The sequence below is a fragment of the Ischnura elegans genome, chromosome 8 (genome assembly GCF_921293095.1).
Source record: "Ischnura elegans chromosome 8, ioIscEleg1.1, whole genome shotgun sequence".
NCBI lineage: Eukaryota > Metazoa > Arthropoda > Insecta > Odonata > Coenagrionidae > Ischnura > Ischnura elegans.
In genome coordinates this window covers 6,628,423-6,650,021 of record NC_060253.1, presented here as the reverse complement: position 1 = coordinate 6,650,021, position 21,599 = coordinate 6,628,423, and the positions used below count along the sequence as shown (strand labels likewise).

Here is a 21,599-nt window from a genome sequence, read left to right as displayed (position 1 = left end):
GTGACTAAACTAGTAGTGTGACGTCACGGAATAGCAGGGGAAAACGCCATTAGCCGAGTTTCCGAATTAGTTCGATGGAGAAGGAAATCCAGTAACATCCTAGTCATCTTGTGCTTCGTATAAACGATTCATCATGAGTGCGGGAATGCCAGAGTTAGGTAGTAAAATAAGTTTAATCTCTAAAGCAGATATTCGGTATGAAGGCCGATTATTTACTGTGGACCCGGAGGAATGCACAATTGCGTTGGCCAATGGTGAGTATTTTTTCTATAATTGAGCATTAAGTATTTCCAGACTGTGGACGAATATTTGAGCCGTAATTGCAGTGCACGCTTCATTTTCATTTTACTTCTTATTATCTTATTTACCATTGCATTAATACGCGGTAATTGTTTATTTGCCCAATTTGACGTTTGTTGTTTGCAATGCCAAATTTTGTTGTGGCTTGTTCTTATGTCACGTAATTGCTATCTTTCAGTAAGGTCATTTGGTACCGAGACGCGGGAGACGACTTTTCCAGTTGCACCTCAAAATCAAGTCTACGACTACATTCTGTTTCGGGCATCGGACATCAAGGATATCAGAGTTGTGAATAATGTGGGTTCTCTTCCGAATGATCCTGCCATCGTACAGGTAAAGTTCAATTGCAGGTATAAAGTATGTTCCTGTAGGAGTTTGTGATCCTAGGAGGGCGCATTTGGATATGTATTCCTGACCTCATTAATTCAGTCTTCAAGCTCTAATTTCTATCAGATTTGTTTCTCTAAGTTTAATGACGTCAGAGCTGTCAAAATTTTCTGATTTACACGTGTCAATTTGTTAATCCTTTGTATTTCGATGATATATTCTGCCGTTTAATCTTGAATTGATCATAAATTGCAGTTTAACATGCTTATTTGCTTGGAGAAAAATCACTATGTTAATCACAGCCGTAAAAGGGTTTAAGGATACTTTAGCTTCTTAGTGTTTGCCATCGAAAATCTCTGGTTACATTCAGCTGTCGGTGCCACCTTCTATGGCACAGTCTGCCTACCAGAACCCAGGCTTCCCCCATGCAGTCCTGGGCCATCTCGGACCAGGAGGGTTGGGACAGTATCCAGGACCGGCCGCGGCTTACGCCTCGATTAACAACTTGGGAGGCATTCCCCCCGGCACCAATCTTGCGCCAGGGTTAGGGGTGCCTCGCAATAATGCCCTGGCATCAGCCCCGAAGCAGCAATCCCAAGGGCAGCTAAGTGAGTTGAGCCCCACGTTGCAGATGCCGCAGAAGCCGTCACAGGTGCCAGTGCCTCCTAAGGACCAAGGTTCGGGAGATTTTTCTGCTGTCGGGACTTGGCGGAATGTTAATATTAGTGCACATATTGCTTGCTGGGCTTGACTCATTGCTCATTCTTCAAGGGTCACCGTTTATTCCATTTTATTAATTGGGCGATCATAGGTTGTTGTGTAGAGGTCATGCATGGAACCGACAATTTACCAATATGCATGTACGGATCCTTTATATGTATGCATATCTTAGTTAGCTGTTTATTTGATCTGTATTTAGTTTCATTGAAAGGATTTGGAGTTGCTAGCTCTTAATTAGTTTGAGAAAGAAGTTCAATGTTTTAAATTAGAGTATTCAATTTAATAAGATATGTATTAAATTTGGAATTGAGGTTTGAGTCATAATCTATTGTGAAGTTGATTTTTTTCCTGATGGAAAACAAGTCATGGTGGTGGGGTGGTGTTATTGTTGATACAGGTTTACTTGTATGGTTATATTAGTTAGTGATTAATCACTTTAGTCTGACATTGTATAACTTTGTTTAAGTGAAATGTTGGAATGTAGGGAAAACCGTTATGGGCTGGTGGACATCATTTACGTTGCTTTTTATGATCTGGTTGAGTTTTGAATGCAAGTGCTAGTACATTCCTGTGCTGTTCATTAAGTTTAGGAGCAAAGAAAAATTAATGTATCGTGGCTTTGTTGGGATCATTCTTATGCATTGGTCTTTACCAAGTAAAACAAGTAAAGAATATACTTATGAATCTTACTTCAATCTTCATTGACAAGTTGTTTTAGGTTGCTTAGGTGGATATTGTTCTTCATTTCCCTGAAAGTTGTGTGCTGGAATATATTTTTCATTGTTAATTGATTAACATTTAGATGCTGCATGTGACATGCATTTCAGTGAACCTGTTATCCCTAAAACAACACCAGATGTCACTGGAAATTATTACAAACTAGTTTTGTTCAGTGTTAGTCTTGAAAATATAATTTGAACATGAGTGGCTGTTGGTACAGCCGATCTGGAGCACCATCCAGTAACTACTCTCCTCGTTCCCAAAATTTCTGAATTGAACTATGTTTCTGTCTCAGATCGTTTGTCACTCGGAAGTGCTTTTATGCTATCCACCAAGCTTTTAAAGGCATTAACCTATATCTGCAGCACCGTTTAAGTGGTAAAAATATTCTTTACCTTGACTGCTGGCACATCACTTTCAGATTTCGAGAAACAGAAAGGGATTTTCAGAGACCCTGAGTCATTTTGGCTGCTCTCGAACGAGTTTCTGTGACTTGAGGTTCGGACAGACATTAGTGGATTGGTCATTCTGTTATGATGTCTTTTTGTGAACCAACCGCAAACTATCTGAGAGATTCTTAGTGAATAGGGCTCTTGGTATAGACTGCTGTTTTCTATTTAATTGCATTTGAGCAAATATTTTTCATCATTGATGATGTGCATGCTTTTTTTCATGGGATTACCATGTCTTTGATTTCCATAAAACTTCCTTGATTTATGATATCTCTTGGGCTGGCCTGCCTACTTTCGTATTTGTGGCTGTTAGGTGGGGGTATGAAGAGGTATGTAGGTTAAAAAAATGGATCAATTTTACTCCCTTTGAAAGTCTAGTGTAGGCATATGTCGCCATCATATACTCTATACCTTGCATTGCCCTTATTATTTGTTGTAAGCAAAAGATAGCTTTGGAATGGTTGAATAAATTTTTTCTCATGTAATTTCTGGTCCATTAGCTCTTGGTATAATTTGTTCACAGACGTGAAAATGAAATTTATGAAGAAAGAATCAATTTTTGAACTAATTGTGATTGGCTAGACTCAAAATAAGAATGGAGTAGGCTTACCAGAGGATAATGATTAAATTATTGAATGAGCTAACCCTCAAGTAGTGCTAACCTGCTACTCCATTGGTCAAGTAAGGTCTGAAGAACCGATTTCAAGCTATCACGTGGGTCGTTTTTTTTTGTTAGTGCAATTTCTGGTGTAGAAAAATTTCCTTTAGAATATTCTTTGGAATCAAAGTTGCAGAGCTAGTATTTGGTGAACAAATGACATGAGTAGTTTGAGAGGTTAATTCTTTCGGATCTTTTTATTTTTCAAAGGCAGTTCTCATGCGATTTTATTGGAATTCATATTTCTTTCATTTTATCCCTTTTCCTACCTGAACCTTGTTGTACTCAGACTATCTTAAATGCAAGCATCATTTTGATGTTTTCATTTTATGGAGTGAATTCATGGTTCTGATGATATGGGTATGTTATCATGAAAGAAAAGTGTGTTCCAATTCTAAATTTTAAGTCGTGAACGTAGTAATAACGAGTCTACTGCATGCACAGTCACAGCAAATGTTATTTCAAGTTTTTTTTTCTGGTAAACTAATTAGGTAAATTCTTCATGATTTTTCCTGCCTGGGTGGTTCTCTGGCAGGACAGATGTTACTTATTTTCCTAAAATATGTTCCCTTAGTAAGTCAAACCCTATTCTTAGTCATTACAATATGTCTGTGGTGCTATGGTGAAGGCTTGTGACTACTGTAGGCTGTTGTACAACTTGCATTGATGTGGTGTTTTAGTTACTTTCTTTTGTCGGACTCTATTTTATTGCACATAACTTTTCTTTGGAAGCTAATCCAGTAAAGTGCAACGTGTCTGTTAGAATTAACTTTTCTTAAAAGTAATAGGGCATGAGTTTGTGATAGATATTTCCCTATAATTGATTAGCAATGATTCCCTCTCACGGAAGGCTGTTTGGTTGTTGGGTCAAATTTTGAAATGCCTGCAACCATGGGATTAATCTCCTGTGAAAGACCCAAATAATCTTGTGGCTATGTCCCATGAACACCATATTATACTAACCCATGTATCTTGTGTCAAATAAGATTTGTCAACTCTGGATCTTACTCGATTACTTTTGTATCCTGAATATTTATTGGGCTGTTTGGACCGGCTAAGTGACTCCTTGAAGAATGTTCTTTTTGCTTCCTACTCTGTGGTATGCTTCAGTCTGGCTTTATCCAAAGAGATACGAATGAGACCTTAAGAGCTTTTTCTCATTAGGTGCACGTCTTTCGTTACGTACTGCTTGCATAGTACTTGCATGGTGGCATCCCTGTTGTGGCTTCTGTGGTGGTATGTTGGTTCCTGACTTCTAGTGAGTAGGTTAACTTGACTTTATGAGTCCAGTATTAGCCTCTGTTTTAGACCTGATTGGAGGATCCAGATCGTCAACGGCCACACCTGTCCCTGGTGTGACTCGAAAGTCTCCCACCACAGACCAAGGTGTGCAAGTGAGTGCACCGCGCAGCAAGGACAATGATGGCCAACAACAGCAGCAGAAGAAGGGGGGTCATCAATGGCAGCAGCAGCATCACCAGCAGAATCAGCAGCAGTCCGGGTGGGAGGGGTAAGGGAACTCTTTTTGTCTTTGAAGTAGCTGGTGCTAATCAAACAATTTCCCAAGGTTATGAAAACTATCTATCTATCATCCTATCCCTCTGGTTGGCAAGAATTCAGTAAAACCCTAAGACTTGAATGGTGAGGGAAGGGTATCCCTTATTCTTCCTCGGCATAACCCATAACTTCCCTTTCTGATCTATTACCATGTGCGCTGCTCTTGTTTTTTCGGAGATAATTACAGCATACATTTCAAGGTTTGGGTTCCTTTTTTTTTATTTATCCCCTGTCAAAGTAAAATATTTATTAGAATTTTGTTGTACCTTGTTGAGTGTCCTGAGGGTTTAGTTGTTACTTTATGAGTCCAGTATTAGCCTCTGTTTTACTCCTGATTAGACCTCATAGTTGGGTTGTGGGCTTCCTATGCCTCTGTGGATTGTTTAAAATAGTTTTTTTTATGTGTGGAAAAAGGTAAACTTGATTATTGAAGTTTCGTGAACCCTAATACCTTTTGGGTGTTAAAGAAATTGAAAAACTGTTGATGCTTGCCAAACATTTTGCTCATTGTTACTTGTTGGTTTGTTGTGTGGGGTAGATGTTTTGGTCAATGTTTATTTAATGGTTATAATTATGGTTTTTTCAGACTTGAATATTTAAAAACCTTCTTAGAAGGATTTTAGGTTATTCTTATTGCCAAGGGCAGGGAGAATCCAAAGTGAAGGTAATATTTTTTTTGGTACTTGTCTTTGACATTCAATGATAGCCCCCGAAAGTGCTTCTTGAGTTAAAAATACATTATACCCTTGCTTGATTGTAACGAATCTGGCTGCCATGGTACAATGTATTTCATGACCCTGATGTTTCACTCTTCATTTTTGTGAGCTTTGGAGTTTCCAGAATATTTTAGATTTTTTTATAATGAATCATGGCCTTATAACGTAAAGGTTCCGTTTAATGTATCCTTTTTTTTGATTGGCCATCTTGTCTAATTGAGGAATTTGATTGATGGCAAAATATGCTCAGTTTCCTGGAATTTAATTAGTTTTGCAAAAATTCGTGTTTGTATTTTCCACTCTTAATTTTTACCTGACTCGGATAAAATCACTATAAAATTGAATATTTTTTATTGTGATATACAGTGTGTCCTCGTTTAACGTCGTCCCGTTTAACGTTGTTTCACGATAACGTTGTCCAAAAATTGAAACCCTTGATCATTTAACGTCGTTATTGCTTCGCGATAACGTTGTTCAAATTATGCGCGGCGAAAAAAAAATGAATGGCGAATAGGACGCAAGCGCATCTGATGTATAGTAAATATTACTATATTAATGCGATTGGTAATTTTCGCTCGACAGAAAAGGTTGGTGTGGGTAGCGTATGTTAAATATGGGTCTGAGAAAATAATTATCGCCTCATTTACCCATTATCCATTTATTTTTCTGATGCCAACCGAAAAAAATGTCCACGAAGAAGAGTGGCTATCCTGGCGGTTCTTCAGACGTGAAGAAAAAACGGCGATATTAGAACAAAAACTTGGTATTATTAAAGGAATTGAAGAAGGTGCAACTGCTGGAGAGATAGGTCGAGTTTTAGGTTTGCAGGTCGAGTTTTTACAATTAAAATTTCTTCTGTTACTGAAAATATCGATGTTTCGCCATTAAAATACTTTCTTTTTAGTTTTTATATTTCATTTAATAATGCCTTCTTCCCAACCTTTTCGTTATGAAAATTCGTTTCGTTTCGAATGAATCGTTATCATGCTGAAGTGAATAATCGGTAATGAATGTTTCTCGCGATTTCCGCCGGGTTTAAGAATTCATATCATCACGAAAATTGACTCGCCCTTCATCCTCGTGCTTCCGAGTGTCAGATTCAGTTTTTTTCGTTTTGGCCTGATTCAGGTGTCTCCCGATTGGTCACAAAGTCTGCTTAAAGTTACGGCGTTACGGCTCCGATAATTGGCCTCCTTGGATCCTCGCCCGGGAAATTCTGGATTCTTCACGAAGAAATGGATTGTTAGGAACATGGCTAGGAACCAATTTAAATTTTTTACATTGTTTCTTATGGGAAACACTGCATCGTTTAACGTTGTTTCGCTTAACGTCGAGTTTTTCAGGAACGAATCAACAACGTTAAACGAGGACTCACTGTATAATCATTTACCATTCAATTGTTGAAAACACTATAATCTCTTGTGAAGCCCAAGCAATCAGTCTATTTTTGTGTGAAATGGTACAATGTAGAGATCGTATTCTGTATGAAAAGCTATTCAAACTATGGCGAAACTGCAGCAAGGGAAGCACTCGAAGGAAACTGATGGGATATCCTAAATGGGTCGACTTAGTATTTAACGCTTCAATGAGCCTAAATCCTTACGTAATTGAGCCTAAAATTTTGTTCTCATCCAGGTAATGTGGTGAAAATCCTCCTGCAAGTAAAGTCGTCTGCAGTAAATCTGTGAAATGGATGTTGTTGTTATAGTCTTTTGGAGATCAGTTGTATTAGTTAATAATTTAACATTTTTGAGCAGTATGTGGTCATATTTTGACATCTTTGCCTAATGGCTTATAGCCATTGTGCTGGGCAAGTCGCAATGCTGACTTAGGGGAGGTGTTCACAGCAGCTGTGGTTATGCTAGGAACAGGGTGGTTCACGGAGGAACAGGGTTTGCCCCCTGATATGCCATTTGTCGTAGCATCCTTGCCTACAGTGGGTGAAACTTATTTAGTTCTTTTTCATCCTTGCGCATTTCAATGCTTTTTTCCTTATTTTGGAAATGATTCTGGTGGCATTGAATTTTTCCAAGGGAGTTGAATGAAGAATAAAATGTTGGAAAACGAGATTGAGGAGGATTGTTGAAGAAAAAATTGAATTTTGGTAAAACCAGGCTAGCACAAAGGTTCATGTTATTTTTTGTTATTATGTGTTCTAATTAATTCATATGGCCAGTATTTCTTCATTAGAACTTAGGAAATTTTTTTTACTTCATTAGTGTCAGCAATTTTATTCAGTTTACTTCTTTGTTGAGATGGAGGAATCCATCCTCTAAAATCAGAGTATAGAGTATGTCAGTTGATTTACGTTTTAGAAATAAATAATTTTTCTTTCCTCAGATAGTCCTGCCGATAACTGAATTAGTTTTTGAAATAGTGGCTCTTACAATTTGTTGTAGGAGGCAAGGGAACTGGAACCAGCAGCAGTTTCCCCAGCAGCAGCGGATGCAGCAGAGGCAATCGGGGGGCCAGGGTGGAGGGTACAAGTCGGGAGGCCAGTCCCAGGGAGGTGGGGGCACTGGAGGTGGGGGTGGCATGGGGCCTGCGATGCGGAGGGGCCGAGGAAGGGGAGGAGGTTCTGGGCAAGGCTTTGCCAACAGGAATCAGCAGCAACAGTCCAACAAGAACAAGAATGTGCTCAAGTTTGAAGGGGACTATGACTTTGAGCAGGCCAACGAAGAGTTTGCTGAGCTGAGGAGTCAGCTGGGCAAGATGAAGATAAACACGGCTGGAGCCCCTGCTGCCCCATCCAGCGTTGAAATATCCTCTACTCCATCGGCACCCACACCGGTTACTGCAGGTTAGTGCCACTGTTTGTTTTGTTTGGCAATGGGCAGAGATGGTTAGTTATGGTGTAAAAATAACTTGGTCACTGGCAGCTATCAAATTAAAGGTGTTTTGCTTGAAGTCATTATATGTTCATGACAGCTCCTATTTGTATTTTTAATATGTTCCATTGTGTAGGCTTTCATGGTGTGTCGAAGGTTGGGGGAGAGGTAGTTGTTTACGAGATATTCACCGTGTGTGTCCATCTTTGTAGAAAAGTTTTTAAAAAATTTAGCTAGGAGACCTTTAAGCTGTTCATAGCTATTTTTTTTGGCTTCTTCTATGAATTTGCCTTGAAATTACAGTAAAACTTCGATTTTACGCACTTCGATTTTACATCAAGTCTCGTTTTTATGCAGCGACACTCAAGTCCGGCCGGAAAGCATAGGGAATTGCAATGGTGAAACTTCGATTTTACATCTTTTCTTGATTTTACGCTGTTTTTCGATTTTGCACGGCATAACCCCAGAGCCCGCTAAACTTGGTTTTACGCGGTTGTCTTTAGACTTGTTTTGAAAATCCCGACTGGAGCAATATGAAGTTAGGTTATTTATTCATGTCAATAAGTTACAAAAATGAAAACAGGAAAGGTTGAAATGATGTCGTGCTGTTGAGTGTGAAACTAAAAACATCGCGAATCTAGGTATTGCTTCTCCCTGTGCCCTCTCAGTAATATTTCAGGCTTGTTTACAAACGCGAATATTGCTCTTAGTTCAAATTTGCCGTAGAAGGATAACGAAACCTTAAACACACGGCAATTGTCGTGTATGCATAACTACTTTTGACTAAGACAGATGATTGCCGGAGATATTAACATTATCACCTTTCGTTTATTATTCAACTTATTGATCGACGCTGTTTATAACATATTTATTGTAATTACAATAGATGGTCGTTAATGTTGTTGATGTTTAATTTAAACCCACTGGCAATGAGATACAAGTTGAGTGAGTTCTGATAAGCGTGCCGCGCAAGCAACTTTCCCCCGCCCCCATTCGTCCCACAGCAGGATTTGGCACTGGAGGATTTTTAACGACTCATTTCGCCGTTATATTTCGCTGGGGCGACAGAAAACATAGGTTTTGCAAAATTCTAGAAAACCTTCCGTTAGGGATAGATATTCCGTAGCTCATAATTCCGGATTAACGACCTTCTACTGTAATTACAATAGATATGTTATAAACAGCGTCGATCAATAAGTCGAATAATAAACTAAAGGTGATAATGTTAATATCTCCGGCGATCATCTGTCTTAATCAAAAGTGGTTATTCACACACGGCGATTGCCACGTGTTTTAGGTTTCGATATTCTTCTACAGCGCATTTGAACTAAGAGCGATATTCGTAAAGGAGCCTGAAATATTACCGAGAGGGCGCACGGGGAAGCAATAATTAGATTCGCGATGTTTTTATTTGCACGCTCAACAGTGCGACGTCATTTCAACCATTCCTGTATTCATTTTTGTAACTTATTGACATGAATAAATAACCTAAAAACCGTAAAAACGAGGCGAAGTAAAATCAAAGTGCGTAAAATCGAAGTTTTACTGTATATGCAATGCGATCGAAAAAGGATTTCAGGCTATTATACCGTAAAACCTCTCATACGGGTTTTTCTGCTTCAGGTTCTGGCTTAAATCAGAACAATACAGAAGTGTCTGACTAAGCCTTCTAAAAATAATGAGCAAGTGTTATCCTGAAAACTATACTCCTCCTCAAGACCAACTCTTGATTTTACACACTTTGGTTTTATACACAGTGCCCATATTTCTGTCCCTTCAACTGCGTAAAATCAAAGTTTTACTCTATTTGGCATATGCTTATTAGTAACTAATCGGTGAAGAGTCCTTACTTAATGGTAATTCTACCCCACTTATTAAGCCGGCAATGTGGCACTTCAATTGCCATGTGGTGTGCTAAGGGTGGGTATAGTAATGCTGAACTGTGTATGGCAACTTGAGGTTTTCTCTTTTTGTCCAAAGGAAGTTCAGAAACAGTACTTTTCCTTCTAGAATTGGTTAAGTTCTCTGTCTTTTATCTTAGAATGTGTGCTATCTCTCTAGCCCCCCACAGGAAGGTTTGCTAATATATTTTAAAGTTGAAAAAATAAGTTGTTTCTATTTGAAATAACTTGATATTCTCATTTATTGTAATTGCATCACATTGTAGTTAGTAGCTGGTAATAATATTTGAGGCCTAAAATGCAAGAAAAGCCTATGCTAGACAATTCATGTCATATTTTAATATTTGCTTTGATGTAGTCGAGTAACTGTTTACATGATGATGTTGTGCCTAAAATAATTATGAATCATCTGGTTTGATGCACAATGTATTGTAAAGAACTTTTTTTGTGTGTACAATGGAAAATCTATGACTTGGAATCCTTGGGACCAGACGTATTATGGATTAACCGTATTTCCTGCGATTAGATTAGTTACATGTAGGAAATGCCAGAACACAGAATTTTTTTCTTTTTTTTAAATATGTTGGTGTGCCTGGAAATGATGCATTGAGTATGGGGTCACATGAAGAGAGAAACTCATTCATATTCAAATGATTAAAGATGGTATTATTATGATTCATAAGATTTGAAAAAGATATTTGTCAGTAAATATTGAATGTATACGAGTTGTTAAGGTAATCTTGACCAATTGTAAATGGAAGGCAAGTGGCACAGCATTTTTGCAATCAGGCTAGAACATCATTAATTTTTCTCCGTAGTTTTAAACGGACATCTGCTGGAAATTAGATGTAGTTTCACGACTAACAACATAAATTCATCAATAATTATCAAATCCTTGGATTGGAGGTTATCCCACTTTAAATACATAACCATAAATAATGCTATGAATTTTAACTCTTTACATTTGGATGTCAGGCAAGAGACACCTGCCCCACGACCAACTTGAGAACGTAATGCAGGATGGCCTTTCACTCCTTCATGAAATTGCTCATATCAATCCCAGGTTTCCAACACGTTTACTTGTGAAAAGCAATTGACATATGCAATGCAAAAACTACTGCAAGGCTCCCATGCTGGGAGCAACTGGCCATTTCACTAGTGGATTTTCAAACTAAAAAAGATGAACTTCTGGTCGGGAAAGAGTCCGTTCATGTGGAAGAACTGCATCTGCAGAAACGTGTTTTCCACAAAGTGTGGATTCTCACTGCAGCAAAATGATTGCATTTGGATAAGAGATGTCTGTTAAATTCCGCATCTTGACTGTTGGAGGTCATTGAATGAATGAGTAGGCAATCTTGTTTCATGGAGGTAAATAAATACAGTGAAACTTGGTTATTAAGTTCCTCCTTAGTAAGTTTTCCTCCTTAGTACGTTTTCCTCCTTAGAATGGCGATTTCTCTCGGCCCCGGTACCATCCTAACAAAATACAGGTAAAAGTATTTGTTTAGTACGTTTGAAAAAATTGCGCTTTCCTGGTTAGTACGCTCAATTGCTTGCCGTGACGCAACCCGCAATTCGTTCTCTAGTATCTTTTTAAGGGTCGCAAACCTCGGAATTCATGATTTAATTTATTAGCCATTGACATTCTTGCGTTCATTCCACATCTCTTTCTTCGACCGTGGTTTATCCGAACGCATTTCTCAATTCTTGTGACGTGATTAATAATAAAATGCGGCCATTTATCAGGAATGTCTGACAAACTAAAACGCAGCCAATGAGAAGCCCCGATTTTCCCCACCCCAAGCTCCTCACCTTCTATTGCCTCTGGAGTGCCCACTGCACACAAATTTCGCGAGTGGGCAATTGTTGCTATTGCACGAGTTATCATGATGAAGAAATGAGTCTTATCCAATTCCCACTTTATCTAAAGCAGTACTGCACGTACTCCATAAACTCGATGTCAAGGCTATGGAGTATGTGCGTATTTACTTGACTACTGCTGCGGGAGCAGACGATGCTCTGGATCTCCACGCGAAGCTTAGCTTAAAAATACTTGATCTCGGCACGAAAGCAGACGACATTAGACAAATTTTTAAAAGTAAATTTCAACTGTATAATATAAAATCTTCTTGTAATTACATCATAATCTAATAATATTGCGTGTTATATGGTTTCATTCCAGAAGCGAATGTGTACGGCTATTGCCGTAATTTAATATAATTGTCCTATTTTTATGATATTTAAAAACAACCAGTTGTCATACTCAGGGTTGTTGTTATATTCTCCGAATACACTCTGAGAAAGAAGATATGACTTAGCTTTACTTGTCTTTCTATAAGTATATATAGGATAAATCACGGTGGATAGACGCCATTTTCATGTAATTGTCTTGGAAATCTATGAAACATTGTGATTTTTATTCATATGGTATTGTTTTTCAATATAGCGCTCATTTTCTTTATTTTAAATGGTGAAAAAGAGTTCGGGAAGGCGATCCTATGAGAACTACCGATAGTAATTATTATGACGACTTTTCCACGGATTGCATTTACCCCGACTGCTATTATTTATTTTCCTCGTTAGCACGTTTTCCTGGTTAGTACGTTCACTTTTTGTGGTCCCTTCAGAAACGTACTAAACAAGTTCTACTGTAATTATCATTCATGTGCCACACAATTTTCATAAAAAAGCTGATCTCCTCAGATAGATTTTAAGTAATTTTGGGCATGTGGCGTGCACAATGTACCAACGCAGCCCAAACCATTTCAATCACCTGTTGGTTCTGTTTTCACAGCACATTTACATCAGAATTTTCATGTTTTCAAATGGTGCTGAAATAGTGTACACATCTCCCACATTTAGTTATTACCGTTTTCAAAACAATTTATTTCAACTTTTGGTATGGTCTTTTAAATGTATCTTTCCTGTTAGTTTCATTAAGTTTTATACTGCTTTTAAAATATTTTTGTCAGAGTGGAAAATGTTTGTAGCCATGTAGAAACTGCTTTTAATGCTGGAAAGAAACTTTTTTCTTGTGCTTATCAATTGCTAATTAACAGACAAATGACTGAAGAGTAAAACTTAAAAATCATCTTCATAGCTTGGCAGAAAAATGTCTTCGTAAGAGCATGAAGTGCGTGTGTGGTAAATGTCTACCTACTGATAGTGAATTTCAACTAATTGAGCCTTTTTTCCTACCCTGCAGTTGTCTCCCCCAAGGTCAATGGTGAAGATAAGAAGGACGACTCTGGCAATGAAACGGGAATTGGAGAAGGGGAGCAAGAGGAAGAGAGTGAGGTCATATTCTACGACAGGACCAAGTCATTCTTTGACAACATCAGTTGTGAGGCTGTGGAAAGAAGTAAAGGGTAAGCATACTAGATCATTTGGGTGGATATTGAACTTGCCAATTTTGGGAGCACTCTGTTACATGCTTCCATTTTTCATTTTTTTTTTTTCCATGATTTGATGAAGACTGTATTGCCAACTATTCTTGTTTGGCTTACGATTTCACAGAAGCGTGCTAATTACTGTCAATTAAGTGTTGTCTTCTATCAGAAAGGCCAGAATCAGTGAGGTGATTTGACTTCAAATGGTTACCAGATTATATTAATTTCTACATCCATGCTTGCTAGTGGTCATAACTTGCAATAATTTAATTGAATTTGTCTTACTGTAATATACATAGTTCAATTTTTAAGGAATTAATTAAGTATATTTTCTTACACATCTGTCGTACAATAAAAATGAATAAACGTTTTGGAAATCTTGCGTAATGGCCTTAGTAGTGGGTATGAATGTGGGTGGGTATAAGAATGAATATGCAAATTAAACTTGTTTGTAATGAAATTGTTTTCAATTTTGAATGAGGTTCAGTCATACCTCAGCAAAGAAAGGCACACATTCCCTGCAAAATATGATATTAAAAAATAACCATTTCACAGTTTGTATATCTTAGAATACATTGATAGGATGCTGTAGAAAGAAATATTTGAATTATATTTTGCTTTAACATTAGTAATCATGGTGAAGATATAATTTCAGGAAATTCTGTGCCTTAATACACATTAGGATTGACTAGGGATCTGTGCTAGTCATTGGCAGTTTCCCCCTCCGTACTTTTCTATCCCGTTGTTGTTGTCCCGGGAATTTAATTTTCTAGCTGCTAAGGTGCCTCGGCTCAACATTATTTATGTTTAAAAATATAACCTTAAACCTGCAAGTTGTCTCTTTTATGTGTAGCATGTAGTAGTTATTGTCATCCTTTTGCCTTTGTTATTCATCTGCTTGGTTAACGGTAGTATTGAAGTTGCTGGGAAGGGCGAGTGTGGTGTTTATACTACCACATGGTTATGTCTCATTATAATAAAAAGTTGTTCAGGAATTCTTAACATGACAAGGGAATTATTCTCAGGTTATTGCCACAATTTCCTTTTGAAAGAGGGGATTTTTTCTTTCACCAGAAAAGCTACACGTTGTGATTAAAAAACAAATCTTGCAGGTTTGAATGGAAATCTCCCCAAGGTTCATAGTACAGTGAGTCCTTGTTCTACGTCACCCCGTTTAACGTTTAACGTCATTTTGCGATAACGTCACGAAAATTTTGAGACAGTCATTTGTTTATCGCACCTACGCTTTGCGTAACGTCAAGTCTTTTAAATTTCACGCAAAAAAAAAGGCGAAGCGGCGGGCGTTGCAGGTTGTTCGTTTTGTGTGCGGTAATAGTCAGTCTAAGCAAAGTGCAAAACTGTGTATTTTTTCTTAATTGCGATCACGGTTTTAGCAAAAATTTCTGCAAAATGAATTCTTGCGTAGGTGCGCAAGGTTTTACTTGACATAATGCTTTTCAGGAACCTAAAAAGTGATTTCAAGGCATTTTTCCGTGTAGAACTCTGAGTTTTTGTCATCACTTTTTTTGACGAGTTCACAATAATTTTGGTTCCTGTAACTGTGACGATGTTTCAGCGATGATGATGCCCAGGCGACGCTCGCCCGGGCGACCACCATAGCGAAGCCGAAATGCAAATGCGGGAAGATACAAAAATGGAGAAGGATTTACGTCACTGCTGCTATTGTCGTCGATGAAGACAGGAACTCTTATGTATGCGATAGTTTGGCATTCCACAGTAAAAAATGCCCCAGATATAATACGCTAACATTTTTTTCGCCTAGGAATTGTGAGGTCTAGGAGCCGATATTCACTTTTTACATTGTTTTTAATGGGATATTATGCTTCGAGTAATGTCATTTAGTTTATCGTCACATTTTTCAGGAACGGTAAGTGACGTTAAACGAGGACTCACTGTATTGCAATTTGGTTGTTCATTGAACTAAAATATGCCTAATTGGATTCAGTTTTAGCATTTATAACTCTCAAAACACTATCATCTGCAACTTTGACTGTAGTAATGTTGTGTGTGCGAGTATTGCTTGTATGTAGGTCTCAACTTTCTGTGATCATTTGGACAGCTCAGAAATCTGGAAGAAAGAAATCTCCCATCATGTATCTCTTAATCATGTGTGTGGCATGAACTGGTGCTGAAATGTCTGAAAGCTCTCTTGTTTACACCTCTCAAGAAACTTGCACATTATTCCAGCATAGTGCAGAATTGATAATTTTTGGAAGAGATGCTTATCCTACATGGGTTGCCAGTCCATGGGTAATTGGGGTTTGACTCTAATCTCAAATGTAAGACCTGGAAAGTCCCTCACATTACCGTCAATGAAATTCCTTAATTTCATTGTTAATAATTTCGGTGAAATTGGCAGATTGGACGAAAGCTACCTTTTGAAATTGATTTTTTAGTGGAGATTTTATTTTTTTTGGGGGTTCATATTAACTGATCTAGATCACATTTTTATCAAATTCAAATTTATGTTGGAAGGTAATTAAAAATGTGCTATCAGATGGTCTGCAAAATAATATGAAAAAAATTCTTTGTTTCTACTTGTTATTGAACTACTCTGATGGAGTATTAAATTGTTAATTGTCTTGGTATTTCAGTCATTCCCAGAGAACAGACTGGAGACAGGAGAGGAAGCTGAATTCTGAAACGTTTGGTGTTGCCTCAGCTAGACGAGGTGGCTACAGGGGCCGGGGATATTATGGCAATCGAGGAATGGGAAACATGTATGGCCGAGGTGGTTATCGAGGTTATAGAGGCGGTGGCCAAAATAACCGGGGACGAAGTGGCTACGGAGGCTGGGGCCAGTCTCACCAGGCTGTGACAGCCAATGCAGCTGCTACTGGTTGGTCATAATGGGCTTTTTTCTTTCTGTAAGTTAGAGGAGGTTGTCTTTGTTAATATAACGAATTCTCCTTTATAGGGAATGTTACAAAGTAGCCTGGAGCAAAGTTCAGAAAAGATTGTAAATATTGAAGAATTGAGAAGAACAAAGAAAGCAAGAGTGCTCTCTGAGGGAAGCGATTTCTTTGATTTCCCCTTTAGTGCAGGTGGTGCTGCACACAGGAAAAGGGTTTAATTTCGTTCGTTCTATTGATGATTTGAGGAAACGCGCTCCACTTGAGGGTGGTTGATGCACAAGGATTGATGAACATGTGGTGATTTGATAGCAAGTCGTGAGGACAAGTTTCAAGTGATGTATTTTACAGGAGAGCAAGTTTATTTATGTTTTGGGTTTGATTTTTGCCAGTGTTCATAGTTTTTGAAGGTTTAAGAGTGTGCTGTTAGAGGTGTGTTCGACGCGACCAACAGTGGGTGTTAAATTTGTGGCAGGATTGTGGTGTGTACCCTTCTGGTGTAAGTATTTTTCATTGTAGCTGTCTCTGGAGTGACCAGAGAATCTGAGATTTCCAATGGCATAGGTGCATTCTGTTGATGAAGTGAATTATTCATTAAGGCTTTGAGGAAATGGACTTTACTTTCAATTCAGAAGTAGATTGTCATGTGCACCTTTTCTTTAGGAGATAAATTACTCTTGCAGTGAATTAGTTCACGCGCACACTCAAATATGCCATTGGTGGAGTTTCTTTTAGGAAAGACATTGAAGTGACGTTTTGCCATATACAATGGTTGCAATTCCTTATGGATTTAACTGTTCTTAATGATTATCCTGACTAATATCAAGTGACTGTTAGTATAATTATGGGCAGGATAAGGTATGATAAAGGAGTTATTGAGGTTTAATTTTCAGTTCAGTCCAATCGAGGAGGTTGTTCAGGAGGAACCAAGTGGAAGGTTAACCTTGCTTAAGAAACTGAAAGAGCTAAGAGTGGATATTATAGATTAATTTTCTATTTTTGTATTGTTTCAGCTGAATGTCTCTTAGAAAGTTAAGACTCGGAAATTTTTGTGAAGGTTGGCAAGATTTTCAATTGAAGGCTTGGAACATGCATTCTTAACGTGGAGGATATTAATAGAAAAAGTACTAAAAGAGTACTTCCCTAGCTCACTGCCTGATTCTATGTACATCTGAAGTGGGATATTTAAGTAAAGGAAGAAGAAATAATGTGTGCATGGCATGTTTGGCTGCAATGTGTCCTCATTCCATGTCTGCCCAAAGATGGTTGGAATGAAAGCATTTTTGGTGTATAGGTTCTTCTATTGCAGCACAAAAGTACCTGTTGTAAGAGTTTTCATTTTATTATTTCTGTCTATTGAGATATAAGGAATTTATCCCAGAATTGGAACATGGAAATTGAATGATATGAAGTTAAATGTACTGGCAGTGAAAGTAATTGTGGATCAATTTTTGTACATTCAAAGAGGGCAATTTGATTGCCTAAAAAGATTAAAAAATAGCATTTTCATGAAATTACCTTCTTTATTTGATGTTTTCTGTTGATCTGAATATGTAGACTCAGTGTGATCTATGGGTGATTGGAATCAAGACTTGGTCATGAGGTTATTAATATCACTAAGTCTTAGAATTACCTGCATAAGTAAGAGGCTTAAATAATTTTGTTGTAAAAGTGGATACTGAGTTAAAATGACGATTTTATGCAGAGCTAAGGGGCAATGTATCCCATTAATATTTTTCCTAGTGCTGTCTGGGAGAAGGGGAAGTGATCATGTACATATTGACTTTTGACATTCAAATTATTTAATGGTATTTTCTTCATGCTGTTAAGCTTGAGTGGGTTTATTGTGTATTAAAAATGAAATACAAAGAACTTTGTTTTTTATTATTTGAATGTAAATGGCAGCAGCTGAGCAATGGGAACCTCTAATCACCTCTTAGGTAGGCTTTAGTCCACATAAGTTGTTTGAGCGCAACGTCAGTCGGGTCGGTTGTGATAAGAGAGAAAGGTCTTAGATTTACTCACCATTATTTCAAATACAGTAGAACCTCGGTTATACGACCCTCAGTTATACGATGACCTCACTTATGTACAGATTTTTTTTGGTCAGGTGAATAACCCCATATGAACCCATGTATTTCCAACCTCAGTTATGAAACTTTTCACTTATACGACGACCTCGGTTAAGAAACGAATTTTTCAGTGCAATGAGATAAAATACCTCACTTATAAGACTCGTCAGATAACTGCTCTACGAGAAGATTGCGGTACGTGCACAGATTTTAGTCACAGGATCGTGAGTAGTATGTGCTCATTGTGTAGATATGCCAATAAAGAATTATAAGTTTTAATAATTGTGCGATGCTGTTTATTAGATATTAATTTTAACTGCAGTATATGATCGTTAATGCAGAATATATATCTCTAACGGAAGATTGTCTAGAATTTTCCAAGATGATGTTTTCCGACGCCCAAGCAAAATAATGCCTAATTGAGCCGTTAAAAATCCTTGCGTACCAAAATTTTGGCTTCAGAGGTTATTCAAAAAAAGGTTATCGTATTTGCAGTATGGATTTAAGTCGATAGTGATTCAATACGATGGTAAAAACAGCATGCGTGGTCTCATTCCGCGGGCTAATCCCACATCTGCGGGACGAATTGAGCCGGGCTTACGCTGCGCGCAGGTAAAAACTGACCCAACTCAGTTGGTTTAAATGAAACTTAGTTGGACCTTCAATTGCTATTAGCTTGAGTCCGCCTGGTGGGAAGCGTTTATTTTTTTAACTTTGTGAGAGTTAGTGTGAATGCCGTTGGAGAATAACTCATGAGAGAAACTCGCCTCGTCAGTCGTAATGTAATGTTAAAAATCAAATTCAAAACGCGAAAGGTAATTCAGTTCCTTACGACTCGGGAATGACTTATAAACATTATATCGCAGAGCAATAAGTGTCCAGGGTTGTTAATAAAAATGGTACATTAAATTATTCCGTGAAGACAAATCACGCGGCTTGTTCTAGTCTAAGTGCCCGGCGCTGAATTCGTGGAAGAATGCCGACAGAGAAGCTATACCCGGTAGATTCAATCTACTATTGCTAAAGTTTGATGGGAAAATTCTTTTTTAGTGCGTAAACATTATTGAGAGGTGAGATTTTTCCGGACTCTTAAGTCTATTTTTGCTCATTCATCACTGACGGCAGTTGCGCGGTTATTTCAAACGCTCACGAGAAGTGATATAAGCTCCGGAAAAATCTTAGTCACGGAATATCCTGGGTACCAGTGGCGTAACTAGGAATATGCTTTGGGGGATGGTAGTACCTGGGGGGGCGGCTACGGTCCACAGGGTGTGAAGCCTTTGTGATGCATTAGTGAAATTTTGCTCCCAAATTACAGGGTTAATTTGGATGACTTTACTCACGTATTTCATTTCTTCAATCTCCAATCATGGGTTTGCCTATAGGTGGTAAAATTTATTTCCTGAAAACTGCTTTTAATGAGTTAACTTTAAAAAATTAGCTTCTCTGTGAACATTTAGTATCACCATTCCGAAATTTCTCCAGTATGTTAGCCTTGAGGCTTTGTACCAGAAACGCTAGACGTTCAGCCATGGGTAAAGTTGTTCAGGAATGCAAAATTATGTTTCCCTTAAAGTAACACATCATCAGTGGTGTTGCTTGTGAGTTAATAAGATTATTAGGCTTTAATTTCTTGCCTCCAAATGAGTAATTGCATCCTGGAAAAAAAGCAGCCCTTATTGAAAAGGATTTCATTCTAAATACCGAAAAACCTCTCATATGAAACTTCCTCACTTATGAAACTTTTTTTGATTTTCCGATGAAAGTTTCATAAGTGAGGTTCTACTGTATATCATGGATATACTTATTCTTATCTTACAGTACGTGTCCAAAACCCTCTCATGGAGGCAGAAAAAAAATAAAACCTGAAATACTCTTAGTGACAGTCAAAACACCATTTTTATTTCAGTATATTGGAGCACATATATTAACCTTCAATTTTAAAAAAATTGGAAGAGTTAACTACTCTGAGTTAACTAGCCTTTTGGTGATAATTCTGAAAATATGAAGTAATGTTTTTGGGCTAAAAAAATCTAATTAACAACTGTTGACATCGTTTTGGCTTACATAGCAATGCAAGGGGAATAAAAGACAATACTATGGAAGCTATGTACTTGGATAGGCAAGGGGTCAAAATTTCCTTCAAATATATTATGTGGTTTCTGAGTTATGAATTTTTACCCAGTGCCCTGCACTCTGGAATTTGACTTCCACTAGTGCCACTTCTGAGCAAACATCACAAACTTTGACTCCTCGTATCTTGCAAACTATGAGAGTGAGAAAGGAAATATTTTACATGGGTCATTAGATAGGTGATAGTAGCTAGTGACAAAAATTTCATAAAAATCCGAGTCGGTGGGTGCCATGCCTGGGTGAACTGACATGGGTTTGTGTATTTACTGGGTTAGCTGACATGTGTGCAATTTTGACTTCCAAGTCTGACTAGCACTGACCCTTGTGTATTTACTGGGTTAAAATGCTTACTGCTTACTCTGTTGAGTTTTCTTGGTGGCCTGTTTCTGGCCATTAAGAATTAAGGCAACATTGGTTTAATTTGGCATAGTAATAGCCTCATTGACATTATGCAGTAATAGGTAGTACCATCATTCAAAAGTTTATTGTCATGTTTAAATGCAGGTAATGGAATAATAGTTTTTAAGTAAATTAAATTTTTGGAATCCTGTGCCTGAAGGATTCTGTATCTCAATGAGTTTCCACTGATAATGGGTCTTATTATGTACTACCTTTTGAAGGCCAGGAAGAGGGTTGTGTATTTAAAATCGCTAACCATTTGGAGAGTTCTGTAGTTGATAGGGAAAGACAGGCGAGGACAGAACAATAATCCTCATTCTGTCATTCTCTCCATACTTGCACTTGATGCACAAAGGTTAAGAAAACACTTAGCTGTTTCACAAAATAATATTTTGTGAAACAGCTAAGTGTTTTCTTAACCTTTGTGCATCATGAAGGAGTTTCACCATGTTACGCCAACCACCATCGCATTTATCATACTTGCCCTGTCACTCAGAATGCAGAAGCACCTTAAGTGAGCACTATTGCCCACTTTTGTTGACTTTCCGCTTGTA

At 37.9% G+C, this 21,599-nt stretch overlaps 1 protein-coding gene across 6 annotated transcripts; it reads left to right on the top strand.

Annotated features, from left to right (window-relative positions):
- The first annotated feature begins 17 nt into the window (after positions 1-17).
- On the top strand, positions 18-18,313 carry LOC124164129 (protein LSM14 homolog B). Of its 6 annotated transcripts, none has more exons than XM_046541313.1 (8): positions 18-254; positions 479-633; positions 1,025-1,304; positions 4,474-4,687; positions 7,850-8,250; positions 13,385-13,547; positions 16,184-16,428; positions 16,507-18,313. In XM_046541313.1, exons 1-8 carry the CDS (start codon positions 134-136, stop codon positions 16,521-16,523), a joined length of 1,596 nt encoding a protein of 531 aa, XP_046397269.1. In that variant the 5' UTR covers positions 18-133; the 3' UTR covers positions 16,524-18,313. The 6 variants fall into 6 exon arrangements, with proteins under 6 accessions (XP_046397269.1, XP_046397273.1, XP_046397268.1 ...); XM_046541317.1 differs by having other exon boundaries at positions 19-254; positions 998-1,235; positions 4,486-4,687; XM_046541312.1 differs by having other exon boundaries at positions 19-254; positions 998-1,304; positions 4,486-4,687.
- The last annotated feature ends 3,286 nt before the right edge of the window (positions 18,314-21,599 follow it).